Here is a 14,712-nt window from a genome sequence, read left to right as displayed (position 1 = left end):
TCAGTTTGCCGGAGTTATCTTGCAAAAAAGAAATACAAGGAGTTGGTGGATGAGAAGAACAAAGCTGCAACCAAGATTCAGGCCCGCTACAGAGGACACAAGGAACGGAAAAACTTCAAAGGAAAACGGTTTGTAAGAGAGGAAATTTAAGCAATGTGACACTGAAGAAAAAGACAGTTTGTTGTTTTCTAACATAGATGAACACATTTTGTCTGCAGGGAAGCCAAAGAGAAAGAGCAAGCAGAGAAGGCCCTTAAAGAAAAAGAGGAAGCGACCTCTGCACCAGAGAACCCCGAGCAAGAAAATCCCCCCGCTTCCATCAGTGAAGTAAACAACGAGGAAGAGGAAACTAAGGCTGCCGTGGTTCTGCAGAGCAACTTCAGGGGCTACAAAGAGAGAAAAAAGTTTAAGGAGAGGAATAAGACAAGAGCTGGGGCTGAGTTAGAGTTAGAACAGAGTGCAGTAGTGGAACAACAGGAAGAAGAAGCAAAAGAGGCTACCAGCAAAGAACAAGAAGAGGAAAAGACTGCCGATAAACCAGAGGAGAACGACGAGGATGAAGAAAGTACGTATGAAGCAGAGGAGGATTTCGACAGCGATCACACACAAGTGCCAGAAGATGATGAACACACTGAAGTAGAGGATGATGCAGTGATTGAAGACGCAGTGGCAGCAGATGTTTGGCAAGAGGAGCAGGAGGAGAACAAGAGGTTGGAGAACGGGAAAGAAGAGGCGACCAACGTAGAAGAAGAAACAAAGGCTGCCACTGTTCTGCAGAGTAACTTCAGAGGGCACAAAGAGAGGAAGAGGCTGCAGGAAGAGGGCAAGATCCCGGCTAAGAATCAGAAAGCAAAAAGTCCTGAAAGAGCAGCTGTTCCTCCAAGTGATGTCAAGTCGGACGACCAAGACGAAACCAAAGCGGCCGTGGTGCTTCAGAGCAACTTCAGAGGCCACAAGGAGCGCAAACGACTTGAGGAAGAAGGAAAGATCCCAAAGAAGAGGAAGAAGGAGCCAGAAAAACCAGTGCCAGAATCCGGACTGGAGGAGGAAAAAGCTGCGACCGTCCTCCAGAGTAACTTCAGAGGCCACCGACAGCGGAAAAAGATGAAAGCAGAGCGAGAAGCTAGAAAGAAAGCAACGGAAGAAGCTGATTATGACATAGCAGAGGAGGCAACGGAGGACGTCCTGGATGTTTCTGACGTGGTGATAGAGCGGAAAGACGAGACGGATGCTGAGAGAGAAAGAGTAGAGGAAGAGCAGGCCGCGGTGAAGATCCAGAGTAACTTCAGAGGGTACAAGGACAGGAAGAACCTGAAGGCCAACCAGCAATCTGCAAAGAAAGAAGCTGCTCAACTCGAGAGCTTCTCCAAAGAAGTAATATTTTATTTTCTACCCAGTCACATCCACAACTCATCCTTTCTCCCCACTCATATATATCTGTTTGTCTAATCTCTTCAACAGATCACAAAGGCGTCTCAGGACTTTGCAGCCCTGCAGCAGAAGTTGAATGAGATCATCGAGGCACATCAATCAAACCCAGACAACAACGGCATGTTTGTGAGAGGACAAGCAGTCAATGGCTTTGCTCCCCAGAATCACCAATCAAGTAAGATAATAATCAAGATTTGCTCTGTGGAAAAACAGATTATAAAGCAGTAAATATAAAGTACAACGTTGGCCCGGATTGACCCGAGGTTATTGTGCATTTTGTCTTCTGTTTCTGAAGCTCTGAACCATCAGATAGTTTTAAAAAAGGCTGATTGTCTTATGAGAAAATGTATCTTTTCTTTAAGTCTATCCATCCATCACTGCATTTAAGTTCAGGCAAATTTAGCCAAATATATCTGAGTGCTACTGCCAACCTTTTATGTATTTTGCGTAGTCACCACGCATTCTGACATTATGATGTATTGATGTGGAATAATATAAAAGATTGTCACATTCGACAGATGGCGAGCCACCTCACTTAACGGAGGTGCTGCCGTCACAGATAACGTCGAGGGGATGATTGAGGCTCCGAGGCTTATACAAACTACTCGAGTACCGTACTTAAGTACCTTTTTTGAGGTTCTGTACTAGTATGTACGAGTATTATTTTTGGGGGAAACTTATGACTTTTACTCCACTGCATTTGAAAGACAAATATAGCATTTGACTCCACTACATGTCTATCAATGTTGTCGTTACTTTTGCTCCGAAGTCAGCGGATGAATTTCCTTTTCTTTTCTAAAATCCAGAAAACTGTGTTTGTGTAGTTCTGCGTGTGGTTTGTCTGAGTGGTGTTGCCGTACCTGTACCTCGCGCGTCTCCATGGTTGAACGTAGAGCAAACGCAGAAAACGTCACTCAGATCACGTTTTGAGAAAGTAGTTTGAATACTTTAGTATTTTTAAAAGCAAGTACTCCAGTACTTTAACTCAAGTAATAATTTGACTGAGCAACTTTCACTTGTATTGGAGTATTATTTGAGTATCTATACTTTGACTCAAGTCATGAAAATGTGTCCACCACTGCTTATATGGGAGAGTTAACTGTTAACAGCGGCATCTCGTCCCCGGTGCTGGTTAACTCTGTAGCAACATAAACAGACAGCTCACAGAGCGGAGGTGACGGGGAGTGTTTACTATTAGCGGCTACGCTTGCAGCACACACGGCGTGTGGTTTTTATGGACATAAAAACACGCTGCATTTATCTGGTGTAATATCCTGTATTTTTAACACAAAGACATCGCAATGTATGTTTTTTCCAATATCGTGCACCCCTACTGCAACAGAAACTAAAAAATGTCAGCCTGCACACAGGTTACTACTCATTTTTGTTTTAGGGTTGGCAGGTCTGCTACTGTCAACACTAAAAAAAGATTTAGTCACACCGTAACTATAAATATCCAGGATTTTGTGCAGGATTTACTTCTTGATCAGTTTTATGAAGGTGTGTGGGCTTGTGTCAGCTATTTCCATGCTGTTCTTTTTTCTGTATATAAAAAAAGGTTTTATTACCGTCGTCTCACAGAAGACAGCGATGTTATCGACGCACACAGCTCTCTTTTCTCTCTCGTGGGGCGTGATTAGATCAGGAAACCTGCGAAAGTCAAGTGCCAAAACAGGAAGCGCTTCTCTTCCCAATGTGTCATCAGAAATAAAATTTGATTTCCACGTGTGATAGGTGTAATTGCTTTCAGGGTTGGGAGCGAAAGGGGAGGGGGGCAGCAAATTGAAAGTTCACTGCTCTGCGAAAAACGAGCAGGCAGCTAAAATGTCACAGTTGTCATGGGCAGAAATAATGTAATAAATATGTAATAATAAGAATGATTACCTTTCCTCTGCTGGCGTCATGATTATTCTGCTAGTCATTGGATTCAACATTGGAAGAACAGTGTCTTTAACCCCGACATTTATATTGGACCTTTCCACAGCTTATATATATAATGGGTAAAATACAATGTTCAATGGGGTTGGTCAGTTCCTCTCCTGGGCGCTGTCGAGGTGTCCTTGAGTACAGGCACCAAATCCCCCAACTGCTCGGGGTGCATGTCCCCCTCACTCTGACATCTCTCCATTAATGCATGTCCATAGGGTCCTGTTTGTGTTCTCCTCCTCCTCCTCCTTCTTCTTGTTCTTCTTCTTTCTCTTCTTCTTCTACTTTTATTACTACTTCTTCTTCTACTTCTTTTACTACTTCTTTTTCTTCTTCTCCTTCCATTACTACTACTTTTGTTATGACTTCTTCTTCTTCTTCATCTACTTTTATTACTACTTCTTCTTCTTCTTCTACTTTTATTACTACTTCTTCTTCTTCTTTCTCTTCTTCTTCTACTTTTATTACTACTTCTTCTACTTATTTTACTACTTCTTCTTCTTCTACTATTATCACTACTTATTTTCCTCTTTATTACTACTTCTTATACTTTTATTACTTGTTCTCCTTCTTCTTCTTCTACTTGTATTACTATTTCTTATACTTCTACTTCTTCTTCTAATTGTTCTACAACTTCTTCTACTTCTACTACATCTTCTACTTTTATAACTACTTCTACTTCTTCTTCTTCAACTTCCACTTCTTCTACTCCTGCTTCTTCTTCTTCTTCTTCTTCTACTATTTGTTCTACTACTTCGACTTCTTCTTTGACTTCCACTTCTTCTACTTCTACTTCTTCTAGTCTTAAAGCTAAGCTAACTGGCTGCTGGCTCTAGCTTTATATTTACTGCACAAACATGAGAGTGGTTTTGATTTTGGAGTAAGTTTTTTTAAGGGGAACTGTTTCTTTAAGTAAAATGGTCTTACATGGCGGTCTTTGGGTGTACTTCTATCAGATTTAGTTTTGACGTCAACTCGACACCTAAAAGTGACATTTTAACCAAACTTGTACTCACATTACTCCACGAGTTTAGCTTTCAGATAGTACAGTGATCCTTTAATGTGGCATGTTTGACCTTTACTAGCTTTTCTTTAGCACAGCCCGTCGCCTGAGGTGAAGCAGAATGAATTATCTGTGTTATTTCCAACGGCTACTACAACTCCCTGCAAAACTCTGCTTTTCAGCTCCACTAGCTCATTTCTCCACTGACAGAACTAAGCTGTCCTCGTAAATTTCAGTGACATAATCAGAATCGTTTGTGACACACAATGAAAGCAGTGCAACGCCGGTCACATTGCTCTTCATGGGAAAGGTCATCAAATGTTAATCTGGTTTTGTGAGCGAGCGTTTCCAACAATTATGGCAGGAATTAATCAGAGGCTGCGTGAAATTGGCTTTACTTGTTTGAGCGATACAGAATGACCTTTAGATGAAGTTGTTCAATAATATTACAAACTTTTCACCTCCTGTACCTGCGAGCTTCTGCATATGATGGATTGTTTTTTTTCCTGCGTGTTTTCCCCTTGCATGAACAGTGATTAATAATGAGCAACAAGCAAAGGTCATTGTAATGTGTTCATAATTGCCATATCATGTGGCCAAGGAGGAACATTGTAGCAGGATATCAGGCATGACAGATATGATAGATTGCAACACATGCACTACAGTATGAAAGAAGTTCTGCATGAAGGCCCAGCTGGACACAAACACACAGATGTCTTTGTGTTCGATACAGTGCAGGGAATCGAACATGTGTCATTACAAAGTTATAGGTCACTTTGTGTGTGTCAGAGGTTGTTTCACATAATCCCTGCTGGAAAATTCTCACTGGCTAAAGGCCTTAGGGTTAAACTGCAGCATGTATGGAGAGCAGTTCAATGAGCACACAGAGGCAAAGGTCAGCATGGAGTCATATCGCACTGACAGTCTCTCCAGTGATCAAACCAACCATATGGATTAATTGCACCAGATCGTAGCCCTATCTAAATCCTATAACAGTAAGAAACCTCTCATCGTGTTTTTAAGTCAAAGGTTTCACTTAAACGTAAAGCAGGACAGACAGAACAAAGCACTAAGAATAATTTATCTTAGAGTAGTTCAAGAAAACCAAGAAAGAGATTCTGTTTTTGTCTAAAAGCTTGAAAGGCAAAAAGATGCTGTGCTGCTTTTCTGTGAGAGACCACTTTAAGAGGAAGAGAGAGCCCTTGGGGTCCACTGGTGGAGTTTAAAGTACTTCCATTTATCCCAGCATCCCCAGTTGGAGTTTAGCCTGGGACATTTGTTGCATGCTAATCCCTATCTCTCTCCTTTCAATGTTTTCAGTCTAACAAAAGACACACAACAACCCCAAAAACTAATATATTGAAATTAATACATAACCTCAAATAAGCCTCTTTTCTGTTTTTAAGATTATGTTATGACTTTGGCCTTTATAAGACAGGGCAGCTGAAGATAGACAGGAAATGTGAGGAGTAGAGAGTGGGGGATGATGCAGCAAGTGGTCACAGACCAGGAGTCAAGCCTGCCATCGGTAGCCTCTGTTCATGGGGCGCCTGCTCTACCCACTGAGTTAAGCACCCCCCCATCGGTTACAATCGGCAATAGACCCGGGTAATTATCGCCTCTGCTCCGATCGGCTGTGATGGGAACCCAAAACCCGTGTCAACACGCTAATCTCCGCCCCCTTTCCGGCGCGATGCTATGCTCCATCTGTTACTTCTGCGACTCCTTTCATCTCAGCTACAAATTCTGCCCGTCTCCGTCCAAGCAGCACACGAACATTGTTCCAAATTAGTCACTGCCGAGTTTGATAAACAGACTGAGTCATAGATACAATAAAGACCTAACCACTTTTGTGTGACGTCAGACGGTGACGCAGCAGAAAAGAGACCGAAAGGAGTATACTTCACTGGCAATGGGAAAAGGGACAATCGGCATTTATAAGTGGGTCTTCCAGGGTCTAAAAAACCTGCGTCAACACGCTAAAACTAAGTGGGGAAAGGGGTATATATGCACCTTTTGTTGTTCTATTTTCTTAAAATGGAAATAAGTCTAACTTAGCGCTACACTTTCCTTTCAGTGCAACAAATACACTAGCTTTAACAGTTTTTGTTTCTTTTCAGCTGACAAGCGGCTGTCGCGGACCCCCCGCAGGACCCAGCAGCCAAAGACCCTCAACACACCAGAGGACTCCACCTACTACAACTTAATCCATGTGAGTCATGAAAAAGATGGAGAACGATTTCAGACACTTACTACAACAAAGCCTTTCTGTCAGCTGCCACGGGACGCTGTAACTACTTCCCCAGATATTGACTTTCACTGTGTACTATTGATTGGCAATTTTTCCATTCTGTTGTGCTCTTAACGACAAATGTTTCAAAGGCAAGAAATATAAACCCATTACAAAGTTCTCTAGAAAAGCCTGTTCCAGAGTTTCTTTGGTACATTTGATAAATAACAATTTTCTTCAGCAGTTTGGTTTTTGTACTAAAGGCAGGCCTCTTCTTTATAATGTGTTTTTCTCCAAAGTAATTATTTGTTATGTTTGGTAATTTAATCACACAACAGCTCAGCACAAAGTAACTCTTTTTGACACAGGCTTTGTTTTCAATCCTGTCAGCTGTCGATGCAGTGTAATGTATCAAACCAATGATAAATAAACCAATAAATAAGGCCAGACATGCAACAGCAGAATATAGTTATGTTCAGTCTCTATAGTTATTTATAATTCCTGAAACTGCTGGTGGGGGGTAGGTGTCAGACGAAGCGATTAACTGCACGCTGCCTTTGTTTACATTTTCCAGAGCAAAAATTTAGAGTGAGTGATACATGTGACTGTTAAAGAAAGCAGGGTGAGATCTTTTGTTAAAAACCACCACTTAGACACGCACAGGGGAAAACCACCAAAGAGATAAGAGGTACGGCTTTGTCCACAGGGGGCGCCACAATCGACACAAACTGAAAGTTCCTCACAGGAGCTTTAACTGCAACACAAAATCAAAATCGTGTCTTTTTCTACACTATTATATTAATTTAACTTCCTTTGTCTGTTTTCCAAAAGCTCTTATTTCATGAATTGAATTTCAGCAACAAGAAGTTGCAAGACATACTTTATTAATCCCTGATGGGAAATTAATTTTTTTTCACTCTGTGTTTACAAACATGCGGCACGCACACACAAAGGCCTGAAATAAACAGGACCCTATGGACATGCATTAATGAGGAGATGTCAGAGTGAGTGGCTGCACATGAACAAGCGCCCTGAGCAGTTGGGGGATTCAGTGACACCTCGACGGTGCCCAAGAAAGGAGCCTCCAGTGACCAGCCCCAATTCCACGCTTGGTCTGTGCTGGGACTTGAACCGGCCACCCTCCGGTTCCCAAGCCAAGTCCCTACAGCAACATCTTCAGCTTTACTTCTGCACAGCAGTGCTTTGCGCTAGTCTAACTAGCATGCTAACATGCTCACAGTGATGATATTAATATGCTGGTGGAACAAGTTTACCACTGTACTTTCTCATGTTAGCATGATTAAAAAAGTACAGCTGTGATCAAATGATGTGCAGGTATTTGGTCATAAACCGAAGTACTGATGTATCTGATTGTTAAGGGGTCAAAGGTTACAGCCAACTACAGAGTTGGGAACCACTGCTTTAAAACCACTTTCTTTTACTTCACCTGAACACAGAGATTAGGAGAGTTTGATTGACATGTAATAATCTGTTCTCTGTCTCTCTCCACGCAGAGGTCTGTCCAGGACGATAAACGAAAGCCCAGGAAAGAGGAGTAAGTGGCCGTTTCTTATTTCAAGCTAACTTTAACAACCTATCACTGCTGTTTTAAGAGGTTGGCCTGCTGCCTGCTGGCTTGGTGCTCCGGAGCAATGACTGTAGCCCAGCGCCGACATAAGGACAGTGTCTGGGTGCAAACTTAATGATCTGCAGGATTACACACATCCTCAGTGAAATTAATTAGCCTCATCTTTCACAGTGGTTATGTTCGCTAAATGCACTCAGTGAAGTTTAATGTTCGGCATCAGAAATGTTTGGTTTAAGTAAGGTACAAATCTGAATCTACCTGCAGGTTAGATCTTTCTAAAATAAGCTACTAGAAAAGTGTGTGCGGATGTGTACAGTCATGCATATGTATGTATAGTGCAGGTCACAAGGTGAGCGTACCGCCCAGAGTGAGGGGGTGAAGATCGTCTGATAGGCCCTGGCTGAACAAGAAGGGGCCATGGTACTTTATCACAGCAGTCTGATGACACACACACACTCGCACTGTGCAACACAGCGCTAAACATCAAGGGTAATAATTTGTTAGCAGATAAATAAAGCCAGCGATGGACAGGAGCAGTTTACATGCATCATTAAGGATGAGAAGGTCAGCGGGAGAGATGGCATCTCTGGCTGAAGCTGACAGCCGAGGAGGATGGGAGATGAGAGCGTGTGGGTGGTAAAACTGAAGAGGAGACAAAGGTGATGTCAGGAAATGGGAGAAAAAAAACATAAAAGGTAAGAATTGGGAGGAAGAATCAAACAGAAACAGTGACAGAGAACCACAAATATCTTTATTTTATTGATGTAATTAATGCAATGACCTATGAGACGTAACGGTGATTAAAACTCTCATAAGATCCTTCATGTCGCCATCTCCAACCCTTGATTGAATTTGTGTGGACATTTCTTTCCTCTCTACCAGGGAGAGTGATGTCTTATCTTTTCAGTAGCAGCAACAGCAGTTTGCTGAAAATAAACACAGAGGGAGAAACAAGCCAGTTCAGATGAGCAGTGAACCAGACATGAGCCAGCCCCAAACTGAACCTGGTTCAGCAATCAGGGGCCAAACAAAAGCCTGAGAGGAAACTAAAGAGCAACTGAAGATTACAAAACTATGAAAGCTCATATTCTTTCAGCCATACAGCGGCTCGTCACGCACAGCTGTGCTTTGAGCTAATGCTAAGGGCAGTATGCTAACAGGCTCACAATGGCAGTGCTAACATTCAGATATTCAGTCGGTATTTAGCAGGTAGGTTTAGATATACGTTTGGAGTTCGCATGCTATCATTAGCTTTAAAGCACAAGTACAGATCAGGTCAGAATGTGTTTTCAGCTAAGCCAGATATAAGATCTGTAGTTACCACAAGCTTAGGTGATTTTCATGTTAATTTCTAGGACATAGAATACACCACTATTTACTTAAGATGCTTTTAAGTTTCTTTTAAAGGGTGGTTGCTAAGTGGCTAAATGGGACAACAGAGGTTGCCTGGGTCATTTCCTGTCATCATGCTGAATACGTACAAGGCTTAAAGGTGGTGGCATTAAATCTAAATATAGCACAGTTCCCTTATAGCCTCATGTAAGCTATTTACTTCTGTTGTTCATTTGTAAAGATTTTCTTGCTGAATAAAATGTGCCCACTGTTATGTGCAAGTATGACAGGGTTTGTTTGGCACAGAGGATATTTTTTGCAGTAATCCAGTGGTTAAATCATGCTAACATCTAGTTTGGCCTAGAAAAAAATCCTTAAACCTGAAGCACTCTGTAACTAGAGAGTGCAAAAACCATATTGCATGGCAATCCACCCTCTAGTTGTTGAGACATTTCACTCAAAACGACAAAAGTTCAAATTGGGCACTGGAGGAAAAGGCAGGGGGGCACTGAAGTCATAAGGATGATTTATCTAAGAGCCACTTAAGATATTTCTCTGTATAAATGATATAATTAAAATAGCTTGTTATTGTCAGAACCTTTTAATGTAACTTATTCTGCTCATTTCAAGCTTCATATTTCACTCTGTGATACCTGTGGAGTAGCTTAGCATAATTTACAGGTAAAAAAAACTCTGCTCTGTGCAGGCCCTCATACAGCCTCTGCCTGAAAACGACTCCCTGTCCCTTTAAGAAACCCCGCCCCTACAAGCCAGCTTTCTTCTGATTGGCCAGCTCTCTGAAGCCTGCTGAGGTTGCACTTTGTGACGTCACAAAGTGCAGCGTGTAGAAAGAACTGTGTGAAACCTGGCGTTCACAGCAGCCTGCAGACTGAGCTGAGAAGCCTGGGGATTACTCCAACATACTTTTACCTACATATTTGAAACTTCACCCACATTTCCTCTGCACATCCAACATTGTAACATATATGTCTTAAAATGTGACACAGCATAACACCTCCTCTTTAATAACAACCAATTTTATCCTTCACGTTTTATCTAACTCCTATTTTACTTGTTTTCAGTATTGATCCAGATCTGTGTGTAAAAAGCTCAATGTCACCGAGGCCTTCCTCCCTCACTGCTGTGTATCACATAATTCAGCCGGTGTCCCAGAGAACAGCGAGATAATTACAATCAAGGGTAAATCCTCACTTCAGCCTGAGAACAACACATTCATCAGGACTCATCAGCTGGATGATTGTGTGTCTGCGGTTATGAGGTCGGGTCAGGCCTCAAACTCCATCACCGTGTTAGATCGTCACAGTTCACAGGACGGTGCTGACTCTCCTGGTGTTGCAGCACCGTAGACATGAAGACACTGATTTCCAATAGTGGTCTGCACTGTATGTTAATAATGTGTGAAACTTATTGATCTACATGTGGAAATTCTGTTTGTCTCTCTTCTGTTTTCATGGAGGTCAGAGAGGGTTCAGTTTGCTCAGTCTGGCGGGCAGATGGTTGCAGAATGTCGGCTGAATAATGATCCTGTTTTTTGCACCATTCCTCTATACAGAGGTTGAATGGCTCTAAGTATTCAAGTGCAGATTGGAGATACTTGTACCTTCCACTTAAGTTACTTCCCCAACTACAATTTTCAAACCCTCCTCTCAAGTGAAAACCATGCATCTGCAAAAACTGATAATCTGAAGGAATAGATATTGCATTATGGGTTGCGATAACTCTCGTACTGATCAGACTTGGTAGACTTTTTATATCCAACTTGTATCTGCTGGATAACTCATCGTCACAGAGCTGCAAACAGGGTGTTCTATATATGTATCTTAAATTGTTTATGTGTTGTTATCTGTTTTGGTAGGTTTTGTTCAGGGTCAGTGTGGTTCAGGGGCATAGATAAATGTGTGTCCAAGATAGAGGTTTAAAAATGGGTAACTGTATAATTTACCTGTCATTAGGAGAGGAGTTACTTTCCCCGACCATACCATCTGCAGCTATTTTGGGCTGATTAGAGGGTCAGTATAAGCAGTGCTGTTGAGCCGTGCGTGGCATAAGTGTGTGCACGTTATGTTTTGTTTCTTTTATGTCGACATAACTTGTTTAGTTTAGTTTAGGTTTAGTTAATTGTTTTGTTTGAAAATTCCCTTTTTGGTTATACGTGTATTATGGTGGCACGAAAACAGCTCTATTTGTTGTATATGTATATTTAGCTGTATACATCTGTTTCCATAGTATACATATAGCAGCATCTGTGTAAAAAATCTCACCTTGACATCAATCTGCAGGGATCGATCAGCAGAAAGAGAAAGACAGCATCGGGATCTAAAACGGCTCCTACAGGAAATATTACAAAATACATGAGCATTTTATAAATGTCACTTTGAGGTTCTGAGAGTATTGATCCAGTTCATCTATATTTAGGTATCACAGTTCAGATGTTTTATCAATAACCAATGTTACTTTTAATACAAGAGCTTTGCATCAGTATAGATTTTGGCTGCTATTTGAGATTTAGTCTTGGTCTTCAGACGTATGCGCATATTAGTTTTAGTCACATTGAATCATTTTTACCCTGAATATTTTTAATCCAGGACAACTCAAAACATTTTAGTTTTAGTCAATAAAAAGTCATAACATTTTAGTCATTACTTTTAGTCAATATGTTTTTATTTCTAAACTAATTCAATTAGCCTAATATAGGTATCATTAAATTGGTGTTTGAATCTGTAAAGCACCATTTCTCTCTCTTTACACTTTTACTCGTGTGATATCTGGATTCCTCACCTTGGATAATCTAGCCTGAACTGTCCCACTGATTCTTCCCACCTAATTTGTAGCCACAGGGCATCTCTCCGTCTCCTGTTACTACAGTGCATTGCGTTAAAGTTTTTCCATCTGTTTTTCACGGATGCCGTAATGTTGTGGTCAAGCTGCGGCTGTGGGACATCATCACCTGTACGGCTGGGTCGGATTCAGGGGGATCTGCACACACCAGTTTCAGGAATGCATTGCCTGTGTTTTGACAGATTAGACGCTCAGGGGGGAAATATCATGGATTTTAACATTAGTTAGTCCGGTTTCTCACCTTCATCATGGAAAGAAGGTCATTGACGAACATTTATCGTCATAATTTTCATTCATCATTTTTTCTATAGATATATTGCCATATTTTATGTCCAGTTTAATTATCAGCAAGAGGACACCCCTGTGATCTATCAAGCACTCGCCGCATTCATGTGCCTGTACACGTCTGTAGGAGGAGTCTATATAAAGCCCCTTTGTTTCCTGCTCTGTAAACAAAGGCTGAATGCATCAGTGTATGTTCTCCTTTATCTGCAAAAGTCCAATTATATTCTTCTGTTGTGCTGGTCAGGGCATCTTTTTTAATGAAGTCTTTTCTGTGGGAGTGTTGTGAACCAGAGTTGTAAATATTGAACCCAGTCGTTACGCTTCCTTTGTTATGCAGCTTGTGTTTAATTGCTTATCTGGAATCTTAGTGTTGAACCAAATGTAATGAACAACAACACAAACAAAGGGGATACCTCACTTGTTCAACATCTTAAAGGGAACATGGGAGCACATGTATTATTTTATATTATGAGCACTGTCAGTTCAGACTCTATCCTCCTAACATCCATCCATCTCTTCTGTCTGTGCTCCAGTCCAGGAAAGCTGCTGGATGTAGACGACCAGTACTACCAAGAACTGTCCACCAGCAGGTCCGAACCCTCGCTCTCCACAGAGGACGCGTCACCCAGCAGCACGCCCGAGGCCACGAGGACGGCCGGAGAGAGGAGGAGGTCCATGGCCCGGAGGAGGTCTACGGAGAGGAGGACGTCTTCGGCTGCGAACAGCAGACAGACCAGAGAGAGGGCCGTCACTGAACCAGGGCCTCCCAAACCTGCCAGTGACAACAGGTGTGTCCCCCTTCCTGTGTGTCCCTATTATATTAAAAGTACTGATTTCTGTTAAAGATACAGAGAACACTTACAGAATGTCCAGAATACAAAGTATAATCTGTAATGGCTTCCTCATAAAGTAGAAGGACAGGACACTGAAATTCCCACGATCACAGTTTCAGTGTTTAATTTTGCTTTTTCTGCAAAAACACTAAATAATCTCGACTCAAAGCTCCTCTTACTTGCTCTTTGAGACGTTCTTTTCGACCCACACCTCATGAATTTAATCAGCGACTGCTCAGGTGTGACCACAGGAATCATATCAATGCTTAATAATGGCCTTCTTTTTCTCCAGCTGTCCTTTTAATGTCTGCGTGCACTAATTATCTGATACTTTAGTTTATCTGTCAGGACATAGCCCGGCTCATTCAGAAAGACGGGAATACACAGCTGTAGTTTAGATCCAGTCACACGTGCACACACAGTAATGCCACTGATGCAAACACTGTGTTAAAAACAAGTATTGAATGTGTTTAGATGACAGCATAAACTGGGATTAATCCCCATAATAATCCAGTTAACATTACAGAAGATTACAGGGAAACGTTTGCCCTTCAAGAGAAAAATGTGTTTTAATTTTAGAATATTAATATAACATTTTAAAGGATGCTGTAAATAAAAGACAGCAGATGGATTAAACACCCCTGCTGCTTCGACTGAGAGGGAAGGACCTCGTACATCCTGCAAACCGCTGTGGGTGAAGTTAAGAACTTCAGCTGGTTAGCAAAGGATTGAAAAGTTGGAAAATGCGACCATTATGTTTTCAAAGGTTGTAATAAGCTTCATTTTAAGCACGAGCTAATCATCTTTACAATCATCATATTTGTTTGTCTCCTGGAGTCTCGAACAAAGCTCGGCTCTGCTTCACAGTTTCATGAGGGCGTGAAAGTAGCTGGCAAACCGCTGTGCTGCTAATCTGCTCCTAAAGAACAGGTGGGTTTTAGCGTTTCAGCAACATGCCAGGCTGTCGTTTTAATAACCGCTGGCGGATAATGAAAAATATTAGGAATGGCTTCTGAGAGGAGCAGAAGAAAGGGAGGTGTACAGCTTGTCAAATAAAGAAAGCGATGATATATATTGATTGGTTTGTATGAATTCTGTAATCTTTTATTTTTGCTCTTGCATTAATAGTTATATTTAGATTTTTTGTACCTTGAAAGTGCTTGAATTTTCCTCTAAAAGTTAAGAAGAGAAAGGTGATCTCAGATCTTCTCCTACATCTGACTTA

At 41.5% G+C, this 14,712-nt stretch overlaps 1 protein-coding gene across 3 annotated transcripts in view; it reads left to right on the top strand.

Annotated features, from left to right (window-relative positions):
- Positions 1-14,712, top strand: part of myo3a (myosin IIIA) — a 67,547-nt gene that overhangs the window by 51,422 nt on the left and 1,413 nt on the right. For 2 of the 3 annotated variants that reach the window (XM_069667250.1, XM_069667249.1), the window contains exons 30-35: positions 5-128; positions 219-1,374; positions 1,462-1,606; positions 6,481-6,572; positions 8,105-8,145; positions 13,188-13,442. In XM_069667250.1, the coding sequence (XP_069523351.1) occupies positions 5-128; positions 219-1,374; positions 1,462-1,606; positions 6,481-6,572; positions 8,105-8,145; positions 13,188-13,442 (1,813 nt within the window). The remainder of the gene's footprint in view (positions 1-4; positions 129-218; positions 1,375-1,461; positions 1,607-6,480; positions 6,573-8,104; positions 8,146-13,187; positions 13,443-14,712) is intronic. The other variant, XM_069667251.1, reaches the window with a different exon arrangement.

This window comes from Semicossyphus pulcher, unplaced genomic scaffold (assembly GCF_022749685.1).
Source record: "Semicossyphus pulcher isolate SPU_LCO1_2020_fin unplaced genomic scaffold, fSemPul1.0.p SCAF_18, whole genome shotgun sequence".
In the NCBI taxonomy this organism is placed as follows: domain Eukaryota; kingdom Metazoa; phylum Chordata; class Actinopteri; order Labriformes; family Labridae; genus Semicossyphus; species Semicossyphus pulcher.
The sequence above is the reverse complement of the archived record's forward strand: the minus strand, read 5'-3'. Positions and strand labels throughout refer to the sequence as shown.